Below are 25,306 nucleotides of genomic sequence, written 5' to 3'. Positions count from 1 at the left end.
GCGGATCTGCTTGGCTAATATATATATATATATATATATATATATATATATATATATATATATATATATATATATATATATACATATACATATACATATACATATACATATACATATACACAAACCAGCAGCCCATGGAAAGAAAAGCTTGTTGAGATAAGGCGAGTATTCTTGTTTAGGCACTGCTACCTTTTACAGAACTACAGCTCCCAGCCTACCTTCAACCACTAGGGATGGTCTGGAGCAGTAAAACGATTTCAGTGGCACTTCCTATATGCCCAGCTGGTATTTGCTAGAGTTTCCTGCGGGTTTTAGCACAACCCTGCAATAATGTAGTTAACTGCCTGGGTGCTGGTCGAATAAAATAAATAAAGAGATGGAGTATAGCACTCATTGGTATAATGTACATACACATTTTCCAGCTTGATCCACAGTTTGTTACAATTGTTTCATTAGGCTCTGCAACAGTTGATAGAGTAGCCATCTCCAAATCAGTAACATATAATAAACAAACGACTGGAGAGGCTTTTCAAGTCTTGGTGTAGTTTATCAGAGCACTACATGTTTCGGACCACACGGGTCCTTCCGCGGGTGCATTCAACTAAAAGTTCACTTTTTGTTGAATGCACCCGAGGAAGGACCCATGTGGTGCGAAACATGTCATGGGACTTAATAAAAAGAAACGTTTTATTACAAAAAAAAATGCCAATGTTTCGAGCACAAACAGCGCTCTTCCTCCTTGAAGCGTTGGATTTTTTGTAATACAGGTATGGGACCCATTATCCAGAATGCTCAGGAGCTAAGGTTTTCCCGGATAATGGATCTTTCTGTAATTTAGTCTACTGATTTAGAAAACAGTGTATATCTTAGTTGTGATCAAGTACAAGCTACTGTTTTATTATTACAAGGAAAAAGGAAATCGCTTTTAAAATGTGGATTATTTGGATAAACTAGAGTCTGTGGAGGATGGCCTTCCTGTAATTCAGAGCTTTCTGGATAATGGGTTTCCAGATAACAGATCTTATACCTGTAAAACTTCTTCTTTGTATCAAGTCCCAGTGAGTGCTGTACTATTTTATGTATATATCACTGCTGTCGGCTTGGGTGCTAGTTACAGCCCTGCTGAGGCTTTTTTGATTGAGACCAGAACACTCGGCGATGGAAAGATTTGTATTCATGAAACGCTTCCTATATCTGACTCCCTTCCGTTGCTTATGCTTGAAAGCAGCAGCCCTACTGTACAGTGTTTATGTTAGTTTTCTGATGTTGCTATGAATAATAGGACTGGGGCCTTAGTCAGGAGCCTGGTTTAGATTTTGTTCCTCTTATGTGATCTATCAGTTAAGGAGCTGCAATCTGTATGGTAACCCCACCCCTTAGCATAGCTTATACTTTCAGGGGATGACTCTTCAGTAGGATTTGACCAATCCCTTGCCGGCTGCTTTCCATATAGCTGCTTGCAGCTGCTGCCGCCAAATTCGAGTTTCAAATGCTGCTCCTCTACCCTCCGCCCGTCTGCTCCAGGAGAAGCGATGCTAGTGCTCTTACACAGCCTTCATAGAATTACCCTCCTATTGTTACTCTCATGTCATTTTATTTTTCCTAGTTGGGTATGGAACGTGTTTGTAGACTGGACCGATTATTTCTGCAGTAATATGTTATTAAACCTTTAATATTCCAGGGGTTGTTCACCGTCCCAACACTTTTTTTCAGTTCAGTTGCTTTCAGATTGTTCCCCAGAAATAAAGATTTTTTTCAACTACTTACCGTTTTTCCAAAATCTAAGTTTAAAGTGGAATGTCCCCTGTCTCTGGTGTTTCAGTCTGGCAGCTCATTAATTCAGGTGCAGATTCTGCGCAGTTACAATTTTGCAACATTTAGTTGATACATTTCTCAGCACTATATCTTGAATATCAGCAACTATTGTATCAATTCTAATAGCTGCTTTTAATGAAACCCAGGGATTCTGCTCAGCAGCGACAAAAATAAGAAATGTATCAACTAAATGTATCCATTTAGAACAGTTTACAAGGTCGCTGCCCTCTCCCAGAGCAGCTACACAAGGAGATTCGGGGAGATGTAGTCGCCTCTTTTTCTGGGCGACAATCTCCCTGAACTGCCTCATGAGGAAACTTCAGACAACAAAGTGCCACGTGTTCTTTAGCGCAGGCGACTTTTCATTATAGCGGATGGGAAGACACGCAAAGGCAGTTCGGGCAGATTGTCGCACAGAAGAAGAGGTGATTAGTCGCCAGGCAACTAAACCTCACCGAATCTCCTCGTGTGATCCCTTAGAGTCTTGCACACAGGCAGATTTGGGGAGATTAGTCACCATGCGACACATCTCCTTGTCTTCGCGGCGACTAATCTCCCCAATCTGCCTTCCGCCGGCTAAAATGTAAATCACCTGGGGGCAGGCACACGGAACACTTCGTTTTCTGAAGTCGCCCAAAGTTTCCTCGTGAGGCAATTCCGTGCGACTTCGGAAAACGAAGCGTTCAGTGTGCCTGCCCCGTGGCGATTTACTTTTTAGCCGGCGGAAGGCAGATCGAGTAGATCAGTTGCCGCGAAAAAGAGATTTGTCGCCTGGCGACTAATCTCCCCAAATCTGCCCATGTGGCCAGACCCATAGAAAGTAATAAATGACATTTTTTACATTTCAATATTAGAAAAACGGTCACACATAGAAAATAGAAAGGAACTCTAAAAAGATGAAACCAACTGAACTGAAAAAAGTGTTGGAAGGTGAACTACCCCTTTAAACACGCACAGCCTAGCACTTTATCACTTTATGTTTATCAAAAAGTGAAGTTAGAGATCACCACAGTCCCCTTGAAATTCCGACTTTCTCCATTCATCTCTATTTGATTTTTTTTTTTCATTCATCTCTATTTGATATAGAATGGTCTATACTTAGCAACTTTTTTTTTTTTAATAAGCTTCTAAATGGGGATCAGTGGCCCAGGCAGCAGCAACAGCTGCCTATACATATTGCAGCCTCTATTCAAACCACTGGCTGGTTGCTAGAGTAATTTGGACCCTAGCAACCCGATAACTGCTCTAAACGGGAGAGCTTCTGATCCAAAAGCTAAATCGTTAAAAAAAGAACAAAATTGCAGAATATCTGTCCAGTTGGATGTCATTGATTTTGTAATAAATATCCTATTATTGGATGATTGAACTTCTATGTAAAAATGAGCTATTGTCTTTTATTGGCACACGGAAAGCTAATCCTACACAGCTATATGGTATATTGTATGCAATTTCTTTTTTGAATAGAAAGATTTTGATGAATAGTCTTATTGTATTTATTGCCTTTGCAATGGACAGTGAAGTGTGAGGGCTTGTCTTATAAGGTACACATATGTTGTAAAAGGTTGAGTGGGTTTTTTTTTTTTCCAACCCCAAATACGATAGTTCACTTTGACCTCCCTTCTCTGCAACTTTGCATTAATACTTTTGAATGGGAGTTCCATAAGATGCTCTCCTCAATTATGAAAAAATCTGCTGCAATAAACCTGACCATTGTTTAATGAGGTAAAACGCAAACAAAATGTATTCATTGCGTACAATGTGCACCCTAATTTATTGAATTGAAGGGAATGCCACACTAATACAGCCGGGTATCTGTTTAGAATTGCCATGAATTTAAATATTTAATTTTAGTGTACAGTGTCACCTAGTGGCCTTGTGCAAGCAATGTGAGTGTTATCCCAAATGTGTTCTCTCCAGCACACACCGTATGAATATTGACGTGATTGAAAGCCCTGACACTTCAAAAACACAAATCCTGTTTCCTCCTTGCTTTGTGTTTCTAGCTATCGGTAGGGATTCTGTCATGATTTCTATGATGTAGTTTTTATTTCTGAATTTACACTGCATATCACTCTGCAATATAAAATGTCATTCTTGAACCAGCAAGTGTATTTATTTTAGTTGTAATATTGGTGTGTAAGTGCATTTCAGGTCATTTTGCCTGGTCATGTGCTTTCAGAAAGAGCCAGCACTTTAGGATGGAACTGCTTTCTGGCAGGCTGTTCTTTCTCCTACTCAATGTAACTGAATGTGTCTCAGTGGGACCTAAATTTTATTATTGAGTGCTGTTCTTAGATCTACCAGGCAGCTGTTATCTTGTGTTAGGGAGCTGCTATCTGGTTACCTTCCCATTGTTCTGTTGTTAAGCTCCTGGGGGAAAGGGAGGGGTGTATTGATGTGCGGGTCAGGGTTTGACCCGCCCCTGGCCTGCTGCAGCCCGCGCCCACCTGTGCTTCCGGGGTCCTTTTATAGACACCCCCCCGATGACGTCACCAATGGGGCGGGGCGAGCAGACGCGAGACTATAAAACAGGAACCTGGAAGTCGGATGCCGGCATTTGAAGGTGGCGTGAGGAGCAGTGCGAGGTCGACCCGAACCTGTCTAACCCGCGGGTATCGGGTTGGCCCGCATATCACTAAAGAGGGGTGATATCACTCCAACTTGCAGTGCAGCAGTAAAGAGTGACTGAAGTTTATCAGAGCACAAGTCACTTGACTGGGGGCAGCTGGGAAACTGACAATATGTCTAGCCCCATGTCAGGTTTAAAAATTAAATATAAAAGTTTTTTGATAACTTTAATATATTTATGCCAGAAGTTAAAGGACAAGGAACCAGGGCGGCCAGTGCGGTGACTTTCTCATTTCTTACCTCTTAAACCCTGGATCACTCACCACTTCTTTCAAGAAATGCAACGCCCCCTCCTGTATGCCTAGCCGCTGCATTACTTCCCCAGTTTCTAGAATATCCCCGGACATTGTTGTATTAATTATCTTTATTTACTGATTATAATGAAACCTTTTTTGTTGATGCCTGATAAATGACTAATGCTTTTGTTTATTCTCTAACAGCCACCAACCAGTGGTTTATTCCAGCTGTGAGAGGTGACATACCGCCTGGATGTGCTGCCTATGGATTTGTCTGTGATGGGACACGTTTACTCGTGTTTGGAGGAATGGTGGAGTATGGGAAGTACAGCAATGACCTTTATGAGTTGCAGGTATTTTTTTTTTTTTTTTTTTATTTTTTTTTTTACCTTATATTTTTACCCCTCTCACTTAAGGTGGCCAGTGTTGTGACCCTGGGAGGATTACTCAATTCTTCTTTCCAGTAATGCAACGGCCCCTCAGTTTCCTGCAAGGTCGCCAAACTAGTGTATCTTAACCCAATATGCCCACTAACGCCAGGGAGATATCAAGTTAATCCAAAAGTCTAAAGGACCAATATCGGCAGATTAAATCTGCCTGTGTATGGCCACCTTTACTTATGTAGATGGTTAGTGCAGATCTGGAAAATAAAGTCCTCTTGGTTTTAAGATTTGGAAGGAACTTGTCACTTTATGTAAAATTTAGATTCAGCCAAGCCCTTTTTTTTTTTTTTTTTTAAAGAAATATAAGGTTAGAAGGAGCACACTAGAGTGGATAATGTGAGGTGCTAATCCAGAGGAGGCTCCCCAAACAAGTCTCCAAGGTTATAATGTTCAAGGGGTTGCACACTCTATCTCAAAATTAGAACTTTATTGCATCAAAAGTTTACAAAAATTATCACAAAACGAATATCAATAGCCCACTTTGTTTCGACCAAAATGATTTTCCTCAGGGGCAAATGAAAAATCAAAAGAAAAAAAGGCAGAACAAATGTAATGTGAAGCCCTTATTTTTAGCTGATCGTTATTAAACCTCCGGAATCATTACGTGTGGAGTTTTTTAACCCTAATGATAGAGCCGCAGGCATTTTATCCAAGTGACTGTTGTTTCGGGTCCTTAAGGATGGCCTCAGTGATGAATCACGCTAGTGACAAATCATCTCCAGATTCACTACATGTTGCACTGCCCTTCAAGTTAAGTCCTTTAAAAGCAATGACTCGTGGTATTTCACAGATTCTTTTGTTACCATGAAGTGATTAGATTGTGGAGGCCATGCTGGGGAGCAAGGACCATGCAACTACACCATGCAACTACTGATTACAGAGTTTTAACTGTATTTTACGTAGATTACGGAAATTTCCTTGGATATCATTTCAAAAATCAACTTTTTATATTTTCCAGGCAAGCAGATGGGAATGGAAAAGACTAAAAGCCAAAGCACCCAAAAATGGTCCTCCACCATGCCCTCGTCTTGGACATAGTTTCTCATTGGTTGGAAGCAAATGCTATCTTTTTGGTGGGCTGGCTAATGATAGTGAAGACCCCAAGAACAACATTCCTAGGTATCTCCTATTACTTCATTTTGATGAGCCTTGCTCCTCTCCCCTTTTTTTTTTTTTTCCCCCTAGCTCAGACGCTGCTGTTTAAATGATCATTTAAACGAATTACCCTTTCACGTTTTATCTTATCAGGTACCTAAATGATCTTTACATCTTGGAGTTGCGCCCTGGCTCTGGGGTTGCCACTTGGGATGTTCCCATAACCTATGGTGTTCTGCCGCCCCCGCGTGAGTCCCACACTGCAGTGATTTACACGGATAAAGATAACAAAAAGTCCCGTCTGGTCATATATGGGGGTATGAGTGGATGCAGACTTGGTGATCTTTGGATTTTGGATATAGGTATGGTTAAAATTTGCTTTTGTGATATTGATGGTTCAAAAACTGGTATAACATGATATATTTAAATTGTGTATATGTATATATAGGTCTTGCATTCTGACTTCTTATGCAAATCTCTAAAATCCTTTTAACACTCTTTAGATACACTGACCTGGAGCAAACCCAGTCTGAATGGTGTTGCACCTCTCCCAAGAAGTCTTCATTCTGCCACAACTATACTGAATAAGTAAGTTTGGAACTGCCATGTTCATGATTGTATAGCTTCATATAATGGGAAGGTACCCACAGACAGCTGTGTAGTTGGTATATCTGGTTCTGTTCAGATGCAAAGCAAGTACTCTTGGGGATAGAGACAAATGATAACAGTTCTTTAGTGTATAATCTTTTCCTCCCTCATCATAACTTCAGTGCCATACATTTTATTCATACCTCTTATTTTAATCTTTCCATAAAACATACAGTAGGCCATTTGAAGAGCAACTGAAGTTAGGCCCTGAGCTTCCAATTGAAAGGCCTGTTGCCACCAGTACTGGCACTCCAGAATACAACTTGCATATTCAAGAGATCTGTTGAACGCTTTAAAAGCTAAAAGCTTTATTGTGCCAAAGCAGCTAGAGATTTGTGTTTATCTAAAAGGTGTAATCAGGACTCCTAATTTTTTAATTTTTCAGAATGTATGTCTTTGGAGGATGGGTGCCTCTTGTAATGGATGACGTTAAGGTAGCTACCCATGAGAAAGAATGGAAATGCACTAATACACTTGCATGTCTCAACCTTGGTAAGTGCATTCTTTAATAATGTACAACTTTCATATTATAACTTTATGTGACTGTCCAATCATAGTCTATTCTGTAGGAGTAATTTTTTTTTCTTCTTAATTGCAGAGAGTATGTCCTGGGAACATATTGTAATGGAAACCTCGGAGGATAACATTCCACGTGCTCGTGCAGGCCATTGCGCAGTGGCCATCAATACACGCCTCTATATATGGAGCGGTCGGGACGGCTACCGCAAAGCCTGGAACAACCAGGTTTGTTGCAAGGACCTGTGGTACCTTGAAACAGGTGAGTTTTCTAGAGGTTTCTAGAAGCGCTTGTGAGACTAATGATGGTGAAAAATGAAAGCAACATAATATTTCAATATGTTTTGTAGAGAAACCTCCTGCACCTGCCCGTGTACAACTTGTAAGAGCAAACACCAACTCCTTGGAGGTTAGCTGGGGTGCTGTGGCTACTGCAGACAGTTACTTATTACAGCTACAAAAGTATGACATACCAGCTGCTGCTGCAGCAATGTCTCCAGCCAATCCAGTCCCTTCTGTGCCAGTGAATCCACCCAAGAGCCCTGCACCTGCATCTGCAGCTCCAACAATACAGCAAGTTACTCACACTGGTATCACCCTTTTACCTCAAGCAGCCTCTGTACCACCCACAACAGCCACAATCCAGGTCTTGCCTGGGAGTCCTATTGCAGTATCTGCTGCTCCTCGCACACAAGGTAAGTAATTTGAATTCCTTTCTTTGCTTTATCTTGGCGTTTGCCAGTTAATTAACTTTCCCTCCTATATTTTTCTGTAGCTGTCCCAGCTCTCCTTAAAGTTGGAGGCCAGCAGTCCACTGTGAGCACGCCGCTAGTTACTGTAAGGCCAGCTAATCAGATTAGTAAAACTCCTCTCACTGTGACTTCTCTCCCACCTGGTGTGCGTATGGTTGTTCCTGCACAGAGCACCCACGGAGCCGTGAGTATATTACCTTCATTTCTCAAGGGTATATTCTAGATCAGGTCTTTTCAGTCCTGTCAAACTACACATTTATTATTGCTACTTTTTATTACCCATCTTTCTATTCAGTCCTTTTCCTATTCATATTCCAGTCTCTTATTCAAATCAGTTCATGGTTGCTAGGGTAATTTGCACCCTAGCAGCCATTTTGGGAAAATGAAAACTGCAGAGCTGCTTAATAAAAGATAAATAACTCAAAAACCGTTAATAAAAAAACAATTAAACCCAATTGCAAATTGTCTCAGAACATCACTCTCTACAGCATACTGAAAGTTAATTAAAAGGTGAAAACCCCCCTTTAAGGCACTCAGTCTGCTCAAGTGTTGCATGGATGACTCTGTGATATCTTCATTTTAAATGTAGATGTTGCCCTCTAAAATGCAGTAGGGAAAATACATGTAAAATGTTGGCAGGACTGTTCAAGATTTTTTCTTTTGTGCAGTGCGTTGTCTTTTGACATTATCTAAGAATGACTTAACGCCTTTAAAGGGGTGATTCACCTTTAAGATAACTCTTAGTATGCTGTAGAATGGACAATTCTAAGCAACTTTTCATTTGGTCTACATTATTTATCCTTTAAATTATTTGCCTTCTTCTAAAAAACAAATACTCTGCAAGGCTACAAGTGTTTTGTTGGTACTTTTTTTATTTCTCCTCTATCTATTCAGGCCCTCTCCTATTCATATTCCAGTCTTATTCAAATCAATGCATGGTTGCTAGGGTAACTTGAACCCTAGTAAACAAACTACTGAAACTGCAGAGCTGCGAAATAACTCAAAAACGATAAATAATAAAAAATGAAAACCTGTTGCAAATTGTCTCAGAATATCACTTTCTACATCATACTGAAAGATACTGAAAGTTAATTTTAAGGTTTAAGTATGTACAATTTTATTTTTTTTTTAAAATTTTATGTATCCTTTTTAAAACATACATTAATAAAGCTAGTAAAGCAAGTAAGAGGTGAGGGGATAGCCTAAGGGTTAACTGCTCTATCAGGTAGTAGTGAAGTAGATAACTTTTAATTTAGGTATTGCAGGGATAAGACAATCAAACTTGTCTGGATAGCCACGGGCTGGTTATACCAGTTTTTGCTTAGTTAACGAATTGTCAACCAACTTCCTTCAGAAGGACAGTTAGGGGGATGATGTTACCTTCCAATTTTCCTTTTAAATGTGTCTAAAAGTTTTTTTCCCCAACTTTTCAGACTATTGGCAGCAGTCAGCCAATGAGTGGAATGGCTGCTCTTGCTGCAGCTGCTGCTGCAACACAGAAGATACCCCCTTCCTCTGCACCCACCATGCTTAGTGTCCCTGCTGGAGCTACTATGGTGAAATCTCTGGCTATGCCCTCTGGAGCCACCTCCCTTCCGACTACTGTCAAAGTGGCATCCTCACCAGTAATGGTGAGCAATAATAAAGTGAAACATTGAGCATCCAAAGCAATGCCTTTCCATGAAGAAATCGTCCGTAGCCTCTGTTGCATCCAGTAATTTTCAATGTTTATGTAATGTTTCATAGATGAGCAACCCAGCAACCCGTATGTTGAAAACCGCCGCAGCACAAGTTGGAACATCCGTTCCCGGTACTGGCAATACACAGACTCGTCCCATAATCACCGTGCATAAGTCAGGAACAGTGACTGTCGCCCAACAAGCCCAAGTTGTAACCACGATGGTGGGCGGTGTTACCAAAACCATCACCCTAGTTAAGAGCCCTATCTCTGTTCCTGGTGGCAGTGCTTTGGTAAGTTGCCAGTAAGCGAGGACTTTTAATGGTAGATGCCTTTATAAAGTTAAAGGGAATCTGTCATTATTTTTATGATGTAGTTTTTATTTCTAAATTACACGGTTTACACTGCAAATAATTCACTCGACCAAATAAAATGTCATTCCTGAACAAGCAAGTGGAACTGCTTTCTAGCAGGCTGTTTCTCCCACTCAATGTAACAGTGTGTTGCAGTGGGACCTGGATTTTACTATTGAGTGCTGTTCTTATATCTACCAGACAGCTGTTATCTTGGAGCTGCTATATAGTTACCGTCCAATTGTTCTGTTGTTAGGCTGCTTGGGGGGGGGGTGATCTCACTCCAACTTACAGTAAAGCATAATCTAAGTTTATCAGAGCACAAGTCACATGACTGGGGGTAGCTGGGAAACTGACAATATGTCTAATCCCATGTTGGATTTCAAAATTTAATATAAAAAAATCTGTTTGCTCTTGGATTTCATCCAAAGAAAACTGTAGCACACCGATCAAACTTGTCTTGTGAAGAAAAGTGTTTTTATTGGCTCACGGCAGACATAAAAACTTTATGTCTGCCGTGAGCCAATAAAAACACTTTTCTTCACAAGACAAGTTTGATCGGTGTGCTACAGTTTTCTTTGGATGTTCGAGTTATTTGGACCTTGAGCAGGAGGTCCTGTGGACTGTTTAGCACCCGGCACCCGAGAGGGTAATTACGTTCAGGTGAGCACTCTAATTCTGTGTGGAATTGCTCTTGGATTTCAGTGCAGAATTCTGCTGGGGCAGCACTATTAACTAATGTATTTTGAAAAAAAAAAAGAAAAAACATTTTTTCCCATGATAGTATCCATTTTACTATGCATGCATGAATGGACAAAATAGCTTTTTTTAGTTCAAAAAGAAAGTTTGGCCAGTTCTGTTATTTGTAAACATGCTGTAAAAACATACATCTTGCAGATATCCAATCTTGGGAAAGTTATGTCTGTTGTCCAGACTAAACCCGTGCAGACCTCTGCAATTACAGGGCAGGCATCCACTGGACCATTGACACAGATCATACAGGTAAGAGCATTCCATTTATGAAGAGGGCTGCATTTTAATCTAAAAGTCCAGTCCAGGAGACGGTGTTAAAATTCTGTCTTTTGGAGCCATTGAACTTGGATTTTATTTTTTTCAACTATAGGCTGTTTAAAAGCATTGAAAACAACATGGAAGCTATAGGCTGTTCAATACTAAAAGTTGTATAGAAATATTAAGCAAATGTAAACCCAACGAAAACACTTTAAAAAGTTGGTTTCAGATAGTTCACCAGAAATAAAAACTTTTTCCAATTATCTTCTGTTTTTCTATTATTGAAGTATAATGTTCACCTTCTAAAGCAGGGGTCCCCAACCACTGGACCATTGATTGCGCTGAACTGGGCCGCCTCTGGTCCCAGCTGCAATCTATAATAGTTGCAAAAACAATGAGAGAGGCCATAATTACCTGCAATCCCAACTCCCTGACATGCCATTGCCATGACAACAGCTGTGCAAAGCCCGGGAAGCTTTCTACTGACCGCGATAAGGACCAAAATACTGTTTGGGCAGTTATTTTTAGCAATGCTGGAATGCACCCACGCATCTACACCCCCACCGGTCCTTGTAAAAATTGTCTTGCTTGAAACTGGTCAGTGGTGCAAAAAATGTTGGGAACTGCTGTTCTAAAGTGGGTCGGGGGAGTGGGGCAGCGGCTTCCAATTCGGTGCACCTGCTTGGTGGCCCAGTTCAGGACTGTCCGCGGCCTGGTGGTTGGGGACCCCTGCTCTAAACTGTTCTAAAATTATACATTTAGTGGATACATTTCTTATCTTTCTCCCTACTGCGCAGAATCCCAGGCAGCTGTTAGAATTGATACAATAGTTGCTAAAACTCCAGAGATGCTTTTGAGAAATGTATCAACTAAATATTGCACAATTGTAACCACGCAGAATCTGCACCTGAATTACTGAGCTGCCAGACTGAAACACCAGAGACAGGGACATACATTTTTTTTTATTTTTACCATTTTACAGAATCTAAGTTTAAAGGTTAATGTCCCTGTCTCTGGTGTTTCAGTCTGGCTGTTCAGTAATTCAGGTGCAGATTCTGCGCGGTCACAATTTTGCAACATTTAGTTGATACATTTCTCAAAAGTAATTAGGAAAAAGTATTTTTCTCTTGCGTCTCCGGGGGACACATGAAACCAATGGGGGTAAAGCTCCATCCTCCAGGAGGCAGGACTACCTAAACTTTACCCCTAGCACTTCCTGTTCTCATTCAGTTCTTCAAGTGTCCTGTTCACAGGAGGTTGGACCAACATAGGTCTCTAGAGAGACCCACCACAAGGAGCCTTCGTTCAGCAATTAGTGGGGCGATACCAGGGGCAGGATTACTGTCCCCAATTGGGTTAACCCCTGTCGCGTGAATACTAATGCCCGGGGCAGAAAATAACCTCTTTGAAGCAAGTTGCCCAGCTCCAAACCTGTCTCTTCAAGGAGCTGGCCGGGATGGGACAGAACCCAAATGAAAAAGTGAGTATCCCTGATCCAACCCACGAGTGATAATTGCAAGCATTCAGCTCCAAAACATTCACACGCCTCTCCTCCCACGGTCACCTCTGCGTATCCACAGGGTCGGAGTCAGAGGGGAAGGTTATCTCCTCCATCAGGAGATGAAGATAACATGAGGGACCAGGACCCTCATCACGAAGTGGAGGGCATCATCAGGGCAGTAACGGAGATCTTAAAGCTTGATACACCACCAGAGCAACCCTCACAATCTTTCTACAAGGCAGCGGAAGTCTACATCCTGCTTCCCGTCGCATGAACAATTACTCTCTCTGCTCCAGGACGAATGGGATTTGCCGGAGAGGAATCTGGGAACCTTGCAGTTGTGTCTGGATGCCATGAGATCGATCTGTGGTTAACCCCAGTGAGGAACCAGCATTTGGTAGACCTCGTGGTGGAGTTTCCATTCCCCTGGATCTATCCGATGGCGGCTGAGAAAGTCTGCTTGAATGTTGGTCACTCCCGGGATGTGGATGGCCGACAGGATTACCGCGTTCAGCTCCGCCCACTCGATGATCCCTTGGGCCTTCCTGAGAGTGCCCCCTGCTTCTTGTTCCTCCCTGGCAGTTGACGTATGCCAGGGCCGTGGGTTGTCGCACTGCACTCGCACCGCTTGGTGTCATAACGTTTCTGACCATTGGTGTAGGGACAGCAGAATCGCCTGTAGTGCCAACACATTGATAGGTAACTACGCTTCCTCCTGAGACCAGGTGCCCTGAACTGCTCTTCCCTGCCAGGTTGCAACCCAGCCAGAGAGACTGGCCTCCATCGCCATCACTGTCCAGTCTGGGGTGGCCCAAGACTGCCCCTTGGATAGTGTCTGCGGAGCGAGCCACCACTGTAGGGAGGATTTTGTTTCCCGAGATGGAGGGAAGGTCTGTAGTAGCAATTCCCTATAAATACTATTATTTCTGGTGAACTATCTGAACTGAAAAAAATGTTGGAAGGTGAATAACCCCTTTAACAGATGTCTTTCTAACAGTTGACCATCCAAGATGTAAATGCATTAATCACTGATTTGGGTGTTTTTTTTTGTTTGTTTTTTTTCTTTCTACCCAGACCAAAGGACCGCTGCCTGCAGGTACAATACTGAAGCTTGTAACCTCTGCTGATGGGAAACCCACAACTATAATTACCACCACACAAGCTGGAGGCACAGGCACCAAGCCTACCATCCTGGGTATTAGCAGTGTTTCTCCAAATACCACTAAGCCCGGGACTACCACATTTATTAAAACAATTCCTATGTCTGCTATTATGACCCAAGCAGGTGCCACAGGTGTGTGATCTTTTGCTGTTATCTTAAATGCATTGATTAGTCAGACTTTCTCTTCTTGACTAATAACTTGCAACAGCAATGTTTCTTTATTATTTTTATATAAGGCAAGCAGATGCCAATAGCTTTTTTCAGTATAGCCAGAACAATGAAGAAATGTCTGTTAAATTTGGCCAATCTCACTTGAATCATTTAACATGTTTTTTATTTGTATTTCAAAATGTATTTAACAGGTGTAACAAACTCGGCTGGTATTAAGTCACCAATTACCATTTTTACAACCAAAATGGTGACATCTGGCACTGGATCCCCAGCAAAAATAATTACAGCTGTTCCGAAACTCACAGCTACCCACGGTCAACAGGGGCTAACACAGGTCTGTTTGACTTTTAATGATGTATTTATTAATTTTAATACATTGTGGAGAAGTGTAAAATAACCTACCAATTAAGTTATAAAGCACTGAGGGGGTGTGACCATTAGCGGTTACTTAATAAGCACCTGCACCCCAGTGATTCATGCACTCTGCATTAAGAGCATTCAGTGGAGAGAGCAGTGTCCTGGGGCACAAGCCAGCCTTATTCTTATCTGCTACCATAGATTCTGGGCCCTTGGTAGCTTAACGGGTCAAAAATTGGCTTGTTTGGCAAACTTTATATGCATGGCTTTAAAGGAGAACTAAAACCTAACAATGAGTGCCTAAAATGCCATATTTTATATACTGAACTTGTGGCACCAGCATAAAGTTCCAGCTTTTCAAAAGCAGCAATGATCCAGGACTTCACACTTGTCACAGGGGGTCACCATCTTGGAAAGTGTCTGACACTCACATGCTCAGTGGGCTCTGAGCAGCTGTTGAGAATCTAAGCTTAGGGGTCGTCACTAATTATCAAGCAGAAAATGAGGTTTCTCTGTAATATAAGCTGTTGCTTCAGGGCTGATTATTAAACTCTGATGCTAATTGCCCTGGTTTCTGTGCTGCCATGTAGTAATTATGTGTATTAATTACTAATCAGCCTTATATTATGACATTTCTATTCTTTGTATACCGTATATTGTGAGTGGGTCCCTAAGCTCAGTAATTGACAGCAGCACAGAGCATGTGCAGTGGATCAGCAGAAAAGAAGGAGGGGAGCTACTGGGGCATCTTTGCAGACACAGATCTTTACTGCTAAAGGGCTGCTGTTGCCTTGGGCTGGTACAGAAGCCCCAAACATAATGTACAACATTTCTAGCTACTTTAGTTCAGATTTAGTTCTCCTAGGGTAGTTAACCCCCTCTATTTAAATTACTCATATAAAGCAAGAGTCTATTGGGACTTATGTAATTTGTTGTTAAGTAGAAATATCGGTTGGGTGCAGATCATGTTTGCTCATAGCCTAGCTGTATTTTAGCATGTCCTGCAAGTAGATTACCTTGTTTTCATCCGCTTTAGATTGTAATAAAACTCTGATTTCAAATACTCAGAGATGGTGGACGATTTTTAATGTTTTACACTTCATTTTGTTTTTGTTCAGGTGGTGCTAAAAGGAGCTCCAGGGCAGCCTGGCACATTTCTTCGAACTGTCCCCATGAGTGGCATGAGTGGCATGAGACTTGTCACTCCTGTAACTGTTTCTGCAGTGAAACCTACTGTCACCACCCTTGTTGTGAAAGGCACCACAGGTACTTTGTCTCTATCTAAATACAACTCTGGGTGGAACAATCCAGTCCAAAAACTAGAACCAAACACATCATTAACGGGACAAGCAGCGTTATTGATTTTTTTTGTCTTCTGTTTTGTGTATTGTTCAACTTATGAAAATACCCCTCTTACTTTTAATGTTTCCTAGGAGTCACCACACTTGGCACTGTTTCGGGGACTGTTTCAAAAAGTTTAGCCGGAGGTGGGGTGCATAACACTGCTTCTCTCGCCACACCAATTAACACTCTGGGAACAATTGCTACACTCTCCAGTCAGGTGATCAACCCCGGAGCCATTACCATGTCTGCCGCTCCGACTTCCCTCACTGCAGCATCCGGACTGTCCACTCCCACCATCACCATGCAGGTAAAGCCTTACATTTCCATTTCCCGTAGAATATTTTTGCTAATGGTGCTGTTGCAAGTCAAATTCATGTTAGGGTTATATCCCCCTCTCTAAATCAGTTTGAGGGCATTGCAGGGACATTTTTACTTGACTCCTATTGTGTGTGTGCTGTGCATTCTAATAAACCAGTTAAAAGGACTACAGGTATTGGACTTGTTATCCAGAATGCTCAGGACCTTTCTGTAATTTGGATCTTTATATCTTAAGTCTACTAGAAAATCATCATGTAAACCGTAAATAAACCCAATAGGCTGGTTTTGCACCCAACAAAATTTTAGTTGGGATCAAGTACAAGGTACTGTTTTATTATTACTGATAAAAAGAAAACTATTTTAAAAAATTTGGATAACATGGAGTCTACGGGAGACCGGCATTCCGTAATTCAAAGCCTTCTGGATAACTGATCCCATACCTGTAGTTTACTTTAAAATTAACTTTCTACCAGTAAGTGAAAGTCATAAAATAGGCACAATGTAAATTCTGCACAAGCCCTTTTCACAGAAATTTATATTTAAAAGTGCGGTAAATCTCCTTTTTCATTTTCATGGTTTTGCACTTTAAACACAAGGAAGTACTTATTTCCTGAAGGTTGTCACATCCCAAAATTTTCTGTGTAATACAATAATTTTGTACATTTTCAATGGCTACTTGGGCCCTTATTTGTACCATAGCAGTAAGCAATACTGCCGTTATTGTTAATAGAAATGAACAAATACAAAGGCTCGTTGTTAACTTAAACCCATGTCACTATATTGTTTATTGAATTTTCTTTACGAATGAGCCCCACAAAGAAATGCTATACCCCCTTTACATGCTGTAGTTATAAAAAAAAAAAAAAAAACTTTTAGATGATCATTTAGCACTTGAAACTAATGCTGTATATAACCTAAAATGTTCCTGCTAAGTTGTGCTTTATTTAAGTGGCCACTTGATATCACACTATGTAGATGAGTATGATACCTTGAGGGGTTCCTTGTTGCGCTATGTCTGGAGTATTCTATTAGTGACCAAATTTAGCAGGTTGTGCCCTTTGCAATAACCATTCCAACATACTGTGTTGCTTGCATATGAAACAATGTTTCTAAATTTTATTTTACAGCAACTTTCTCAGCCTACACAAGTGACATTAATTACAACTCCTAGTGGGGTCGAGGCCCAGCCTGTTCATGATCTTCCAGTGTCCATACTGGCTTCACCAACCTCTGACCAGCCCACGGCTACTGTAACTATTGCAGATTCTGGCCAAGGAGATCAACCTGGCACTGTCACATTGGTTTGCTCCAACCCTCCTTGTGAAACTCACGAGACTGGAACCACCAATACTGCCACCTCCACTCTTGTAAATCTCAGCAGCATTGTTCAACAGCCTGGTGGCACTTTGCAATTTGTTTGTGAAGGTCAAGAGCCTGGAACATATGTAGCAACTTCATTGGCACAAGCAAATGGCAACGTGGTGAGGTTTTGCTCAAATCCTCCATGCGAGACCCATGAAACCGGAACTACCCAGACAGCAACTACAGCCATGGCCAGTATTGGCCAAACAGGAATAGCCACAAGGGTTTGCTCCAACCCACCTTGTGAAACCCATGAAACTGGAACCACTCAAACTGCAACAACAGCTATGTCAAATATCAACAGTGGGGAGATGGGAACTGTGACCAGGATTTGTTCAAATCCTCCGTGCGAAACCCATGAAACGGGAACTACTCAAACTTCTACCACAGCAACGGCAAATATGGGCAGTGGGCAACCTGCAAGTGGCATGAGAGTTTGTTCTAATCCACCATGTGAGACTCATGAAACTGGAACAACTCAAACAGCTACAACAGCTAGCTCAAACATTGGCAAAGAACAAACCGAGAACCCACAAAGGCTGCCTAGACCCCCATGTGAGACGCATCAAACTGTATCGACCCATACAACCATGACTGTGCCTTTGAGCATTACCAGTGGACAAACCTGTTCCAACCCTCCATGTGAAATCCATGAGACTAATACTACCAGCACAACCACAAATGTAATCGCTAACGTTGGAACAGACCACTCACAAAATGTTGTTCCTGTGTGCTCTAACCCACCCTCAGAGACCCATGATCCTGGCACCACAGAAACTGCCATTGAAACTCCCTGCAAAACACATCAGGTGACTTCCACGCGAACCACAATGAGCGTGTCCGAGTCAGTCAGTAAAGTACCGTCTCCGAGTAGTGAGGCCAGCGATATACTTGGAGACAACCAAATGAAGAGCTTTGTGTGTTCCAATCCGCCCTGTGAGACTCATGAAACTAACACCACCAATACCCCAACTACTTCTAGGTCCAACTTTGGGGCAGAGCAGGCTGCAAATGTTCAGCAGCTTTCCAGTAATACAGGCCAGGCAATCGCCACAGGAAGTACGAATACTCAATCAAACACCCTAGAGCAGCGGGTGTGCTCCAACCCTCCTTGTGAAACCCATGAAACCAATACTACCAACACTGCAACAACATCAACATCTGGCATAGGCAACCAGCCTACTGCTACTCCAACTCAGCAAGTCTGCTCCAACCCTCCTTGTGAAACTCACGAGACTGGCACAACCCATACGCCCACCACAGTTACAGCCACCATGGCAACCAACCAAGGTGAGATCTGTGAAATGGAGCTCTGAAAGTTAATGTATGCTAGTGAGCTTTACTTGTGTCATGTAAAAAGTGGAAGCTGTTTGAGTTACATTGTGGGCTGTACAGGTATTGTTCATAAGTGGCATTTGGTTAATTATGCCACTGCTGCTGACTATGGGTCTATCTGGGATAGCAGTTGTGATTATACTATACAGTTGGCGGATCTTCTTTTAAAGGGGAACTATCGCGAAAATGAAAATGTACTATAAGCATACTGAAATAGGAAACTTTCTAAATACAATCAATTAAAAATTCTGCATTATTTCTGAAACAATCAAGTTTGTATTCACTATTCTCAGCATCTGTTTCTTCTCATTCTGTTTTCGTTCTGGAGTTGGGTGTCAGATGAATGATCCAATATATCTTATAGGGGAGGCCTTATTTTGCCTAGAACTCAACAGTGTCAGCCTGGGGGGCCCAGAGCCCACCAGGCCTTCAGCCTCAGACACCCACCGGACCTTCAGCCTCAGGGGCCCCTCACACCATCCCCAGGCCCCCCAGCCACAAGCCACTCCATGCTGCCACTGTCAACACTGCCCCCTCCCCGCACGCATGCATGCGTGTGCACATACACAAGTTTTACTGACACGGCAGCACGACCGGGCAGGGAGTGCAGGAGTGGGTCTGGGCTGAAAGAGCCAGGGCCCACCTGGTTTTTTCCTGGTGCCCTGCCGTCCCAGTCCGAACCTGGAGCTCAATCTATTAAAATCACCAGACATCATGTCTCTCTACATGCAGAATTTATGCAAATGCAGTTATTTTGTTTGTACTGGAATCCGTTATTTGAGTGAGCTCTAATACATATACTAGGAAAGGGAGCGCCCTCCCTATAAGATAGATTTGATCATTCATCTGACACCCAACTGCTGCATGAAGACAATGAGAAGAAACCAAGGAATAGTGAAGATAAACTTGATTATGTCAGAAACAATGAAGAATTTTTATTTGATTGTATTTAGAAAGTTTCTTACTTCAGTATGATGAAGCTTTATAAAAAAAATTTCATTTTCCCCTTTAAATAAATTGAGCATGTAACCCCACATAATCAGGTGCTGGTAAAACCAAAAAGTTTTACTGAAGCAATAATACTACGTGTACCTTATTTGTAACAAAACTTAAATTTCTTTTTCAATGCCTTACTTCATGGGGAGTGTCTGCTTAGTCTCTTTACTGCTAATGTAGCACCTCTTGCTGGAGAACTTGGGGCATGGATACCTAAATCGTACGTCAGACTTTGTAAGCTTCTACTACAGAACCTGCACTTTATCCTGGTTTTGTCTTCTATTAACCTGGTTGTAAACCAGATAATGTCCCCTTCCGTCATAAAGGCAGGTACTGTTTTTCATTGGAGCAGTTTTTAAAGGCTCCAATATAAAAAAAAATGGCAACTAAAATCTAGATTATAGGATAGAATCACACATTATAATTTTAATTTAGTGGGTTGATGTATTCCTGTGTTCAGCGTGCGGCTGTTCTTGTAATATATATATTTTTAAAGAAATGTTACTCCATTCTACCCATAATCAGAAAAATGAGCTGTGTATAAACAAGCTTTTCCCTTCAGTGTTATCCTTAACAATAGGGCTCAACTACCATCTCCTCCTGCAACAGTTGCTGTGGAAAAAAACAGAAGGGGGGATGAAAGTGCAATTGGTGTTCTTTATTTAGTGCAAGAAATAACTGTGTGTATGTATATTTCAGGGAGTAAACTATACATTCTATAGTAGCGCTACACATTGAGCTAATGTTTTGTTTATGTAACTTTGTGTGATGTACAGAGTGATATTTTGAAACAATTGATTTTCATGTTTTATTTGGGGTTTTTGAGGTGATGTAGCTTTTTATCCAGTGTGCAGTTTCAGCAATATGGTTGCTATAGACAAATTACCTTAGTAATCATGCACTGATTTGAAGAAGAGACTGGAATATGGATAGGAAAAGGCCTAAATAGAAAGATGGGTTATAAAAAGTAACAATACATGTGTAGCATTACAGAGCACATGGAGGCTTTTTTTCTTCATTTGTAGAGATCATATTACAGCGTCACATGAGAATTGGTTATGCTTAGACAAATCCTCTAGAACTTGCTGTATTTTTTCACTAGTCATCCGATTGGCTTTTTCAATTCAGGAAGCCAGTCAATTGTCTATAAAACGTCTTCGAGAGAAAAAATACAGTAAGTTCCAGTTGATTTGACTTGATTTTACTGTAAATATACCATGACCTGGACGAATGAGAACCCTCACAGACATTAGGCTTCTAGATGTCTGCTTTGTTTCTCCTTCACACAGTTTATTTTGGCAAAGAGTATGGGACAGAAATGCAGGAGGTTAGAAGGGCCGGCCTTGAATTATTTATTCTTGGTGCAGTGTAATAATTTGAGATCTGAGGGTTTTTTTTCACTGCAAAAGCCCACCATTTCCCTATAGATTCTGGTTGTATCCATGTATTTAACACTTAGAGAGCTGATACTGTAAACCTCCTTCTCCTTCAAGGTGCTTTGACCACTGCTCGTGTAATGCTAAAATGAAAGAGTAATATATGTTTGTTCCTTCAGTCATTCGCTCTTGTTTCCTTACTGTAGATCAGCCACCTGCCAGTGAGGAAGGAGAACAAGAGTCGGAGCAGGCTGATGGATCTATCCAAAGCAGCAGCATCAGTACCGGCTCCTCGTCCTCCCCTGTTACGATAGTGTCTGTAGCTGCTGCCGCATCCACCTCTCCAGAACACTCTGCGGTGCCACCTGCTGCCTGCAGAGCAGTTACAACTGTAACACAGTCCACACCAGTTCCCGGACCGTCTGTGCCGGTAAGAAATGCATTGATTAATTTTAGGCTGCAAAGTTTTCCACTTCTGAAAGGGGTTCTCCAAATGGTAACCGCAAAAAAAGTCTATATCTAACCTGTTCGATTCATAAGTCCTGTGAGTGTGGGTTTCTCCTGTATATAATATATACTTATTACTTTTACAGAACATTTCTTCTATGACCGAACCATCCTCTGAAGTTGCTGCACAGGGATCTGAGGCTGTTTCTTGCCCAGAGCAGTCAGATGCTCCGCTTTCCTCAGATATTCTTCAACCCCCGGAGGACATGCAGACAGAGGCAGAAGCACTTCAGCAGCCGATGGATAGTGCAGTGCCAGAACACAATGAATCAGAGCTGCATGCAGCTATGGAAGCAGAGTCCACTCAGGATGCCTCAGCAGCTGCTGAACAACATGCAGTAGACCAGTTATCTCTTCCTCAAGAGCTTATGGCAGAAGGACAGACTGCAACACTGATGGTGACAGGATTAACACCCGAGGAGCTTGCTGTAACTGCAGCAGCAGAAGCAGCAGCTCAGGCAGCAGCAACAGAGGAGGCCCAAGCATTGGCTATCCAAGCTGTACTACAGGCAGCTCAGCAGGCAGTGATGGGTGAGTTTTAATGGGGAACAGGCAATAACTGCAAAATGCATAGCACTTTGTCTATATACTGTGGGTATGAATGTGTGTGTATATGCGCAGTGAGCTTATCTGTAATTTATACTTGTCCTGATAACATCCAAATGTCACCTTCATTTGTTAAGTAACAAAGATAACCAGCCCACCCAAGAAAACGTGCATACCCATTTAATGGAGATGCTTGTAGAGTGCTGCTACTTTTGTCTGTAGAAACTAATTTTTTGCCAATCATCCCTTAAAAATCCTTCATTGATGCATAAATGCTTGCATGAGGTGAATACAAACTATATTTCTAGTTATTTTGTGTGGTCACAGAATATTTAAGCTTTTTTTTTGCCCATTAAGGCTAGTCACTGTTTTTACAATAGCCCTACCCATCTCTGCGACCTGCAACTTGATTTTGTTCTTCTTTCTATGGGGTTCCAAGCCGCATCTGGAGAATCTATGGATACCTCTGACGTGGCTCATGCTGAGCTGCGTCACCTGACGACGGAAGGACCTACAACCACCATTCCCATCGTCCTTACGCAGCAGGAGCTCGCAGCATTGGTGTTGCAGCAACAACAACTCCAGGAGCAACAGCAGATTCAGCAACATCAGCTCCAACAGCAGCAGCTACAACAATTGCAACAGCAGCAGTTGCAACAACAGCAACAGCTTCACCAGCAGCAGCTGCAAAATTTGCAGCAATTGCACCATGTGCCTACAGAGGCCCTCGCACCAGCTGATAGTCTTAATGATCCTGCCAGTGAAAGCAATGGGCTCAGTGAGCTCACTAGTGCTGTGACCAGTGCAGTTGCTCTCTTGCCAGCTACAGCCAATGACAGTAAGTGATACTGCAATTATCACCGACCAATAATCTAAAACCTTTTTAAAACATAAAAGGGGAACTCCGGCTTCCAAACCAAAATTTGATAAAGAGGCCCACATAACAAAGAAACCCCTACTATACCCATCACAGTTAACGGTTTCTTCAAAATTTCTAGAAATCATATGGCCAGGGAATTGTGGGGTTTGGAGGATGCAGGCTAAGGACAGATGGCTGCTGATACAAAGTAACAGTAGTCAGCCAGCTCAGCAAAATAGTCAGACAGATCAGCCGGAGAGCAGGGGGCTAGGCTTAGGGAACTGTTGCAAACCATTAAAAATCATAAGTCAATAATAAAATCAAGTCTGCATATTTTTTAATTGATGTATATTGCAAAGTTGCTTGAAATTGTTTACTTTTCAAAAAGCTTAAGTTATGTTTGTGTGGAGTTCCCCATGTGTTTTTTGTTTTGTATTGTAGATTTGACTGTATCCAATACCTTCACAGCACCTCAGCCTGTTGTGATTGCCAGTCCTGCCAAACTGCAGGCTGCAGCTGCTCTAACAGAGGTTGCAAACGGCATTGAATCGGTAGGTGTTTCCTTTTCCATAGAGGATTTCTTTTTTTTTTTTTTCCCCCCCTGTGCAAGGCGAGAATAATGTGCAGCCCAAAGGTACTTGTAAAGTCCTGTCCTGATGTTATGTCTATTTTTACAGAAACAGAATTCCCCGCCACAACAGCCTAAGGTTCCAGTTAAGAAGGAGAATCAGTGGTTTGATGTGGGAGTAATAAAGGCCACTAATATGATGGTGACGCATTATTACTGGCCTGCAGTTGACGCTCTTAATGATGTGAGTACAGTGAATGAAGAATCTTGGTCTTTAAATACTGAACTCTGGTCTTAGTTTATCTTTCTTTGTTACTTACAGGAGAAGGAAAGCTAATAAAGCAGTTTATTGCTAATAGATTAGCCATAATAGTGCAATATATAACACTATATTTATGCTGCAGAATGCTTTACCATACTTGAGTAAACCGCTCTAGAAGCTCTTCTTTGTTTAGGATAGCAGTTGCCATATTAGCTTGGTGTGACATCAATTCCTGCCTGAGTCTCTCCCTGCTCACTCATAGCTCTGGGCTTATATTACACCGGGGATGGGAGAGAGAGGAGCAAACTGAGGACGCTCATTCCCCAGCCCTGGAGGTTTAAGATGTAACACAGGAAGTCTGATACAGAAGCCCATGAGTACACAATAGAAAGAAAGAAATGTGGTGTTTCTTTTGACAGAGCACTTAGAGCAGCATTACTTTGAAGGTTTACTGGTGTATTTATATAGACCATTCTGATAAAGCTTACTTAATTTTAGCCTTTCTTTCTCCTTTAAATTTACAAATCCCCCTTTTGTAGATCATAATCCCAGCTGACCCTAGCCATTCATTAGACTCATTTGTTTGGATTATTCATTCTGTACTGGACTGGTAACCTTTATCTACTGATTATATAAGAAGTCATCTCCTACGCAGAGATGTGTGGCTTTTGGGTCTGGGTGCTATAAAAATAAGGCACAGCCAGCCTGCATTTCTTCTGCTGGACAGTGCTGTCATAGAGCACATCAGTTGTTTGTTCCAACTGTGGAAGGAGAAACTGAGAATCTGTAGGGTACCTGAGAACTTTGCTGACAGCAATGAATAGTATTTAGAGGGCAGTTGGAAAGAAAAAACACTGCTGACAAAGCAGAGGTAAAGAGAGGTGCAAAGATCATGTTAGGGGCATTTGTGATGACGGGAAACGTTTCTGAGACTTGAGGAAGGGATTCAAGTCACATCTGCCCCAAATGAAACTTTCTTGTGACTTTTTCCTGTTTCTACGTGTTTATTTTATTTTTAATCCAGACTTCCGACTTTCTTTACAGCGTATAAATATTTTTGTGTGTTTGGTTCTACAGGATGACTCTGCTGTCCTGCCGGATTACAGCCAGTTGAAGAAGCAAGAGCTGCAGCCTGGCACGGCTTACAAATTCCGGGTTGCTGGTGTAAATGGTTGTGGTCGCGGAGCCTTCAGTGAGATATCGGCCTTTAAAACTTGTTTGCCTGGTTTCCCTGGAGCACCATGTGCCATAAAGATTAGCAAGGTAAGAAAAAATGTTACCTGCGAAGTCTGAATGGACTTCTCGGCTGCTTTTTCTACTGAACACAACACAACACATTTGTCCTGCTTATAAGTTAGAATCTAGTCCATTATGTTTCACTTGGCTTCACCTGGGTACTGTAGGACCTGGATTAAAAAAAAAAATAGCTCTTGACAATGAATTTTGCCAGCTTTAACTCTTCCTTAG

General features: G+C 41.8%; 1 protein-coding gene across 2 annotated transcripts in view; it reads left to right on the top strand.

Annotated features, from left to right (window-relative positions):
• The window catches only part of LOC108704501 (host cell factor 1-like), a 32,009-nt gene that overhangs the window by 3,059 nt on the left and 3,644 nt on the right, over positions 1–25,306 (top strand). Inside the window, exons 2-23 of one of the 2 annotated variants that reach the window (XM_018241076.2) lie at positions 4,884–5,032; positions 6,081–6,241; positions 6,371–6,579; positions 6,721–6,805; positions 7,251–7,357; positions 7,464–7,643; positions 7,732–8,076; positions 8,157–8,317; positions 9,567–9,764; positions 9,880–10,104; positions 11,062–11,166; positions 13,751–13,970; positions 14,201–14,343; positions 15,485–15,632; positions 15,800–16,017; positions 17,156–18,680; positions 21,304–21,527; positions 21,691–22,135; positions 22,590–22,988; positions 23,451–23,560; positions 23,687–23,821; positions 24,917–25,102. In XM_018241076.2, coding sequence (XP_018096565.2) covers positions 4,884–5,032; positions 6,081–6,241; positions 6,371–6,579; positions 6,721–6,805; positions 7,251–7,357; positions 7,464–7,643; positions 7,732–8,076; positions 8,157–8,317; positions 9,567–9,764; positions 9,880–10,104; positions 11,062–11,166; positions 13,751–13,970; positions 14,201–14,343; positions 15,485–15,632; positions 15,800–16,017; positions 17,156–18,680; positions 21,304–21,527; positions 21,691–22,135; positions 22,590–22,988; positions 23,451–23,560; positions 23,687–23,821; positions 24,917–25,102 — 5,678 coding nt within the window. Of the gene's footprint in view, positions 1–4,883; positions 5,033–6,080; positions 6,242–6,370; positions 6,580–6,720; positions 6,806–7,250; positions 7,358–7,463; positions 7,644–7,731; positions 8,077–8,156; positions 8,318–9,566; positions 9,765–9,879; positions 10,105–11,061; positions 11,167–13,750; positions 13,971–14,200; positions 14,344–15,484; positions 15,633–15,799; positions 16,018–17,155; positions 18,681–21,303; positions 21,528–21,690; positions 22,136–22,580; positions 22,989–23,450; positions 23,561–23,686; positions 23,822–24,916; positions 25,103–25,306 lie in introns of both variants that reach the window. The other variant, XM_041573149.1, reaches the window with a different exon arrangement.

Source organism: Xenopus laevis, chromosome 8L (genome assembly GCF_017654675.1).
Source record: "Xenopus laevis strain J_2021 chromosome 8L, Xenopus_laevis_v10.1, whole genome shotgun sequence".
Classification (NCBI taxonomy): Eukaryota; Metazoa; Chordata; class Amphibia; order Anura; family Pipidae; genus Xenopus; species Xenopus laevis.
Note: the sequence above shows the minus strand (reverse complement) of the source record. Positions and strands in the feature narration are given on the sequence as shown.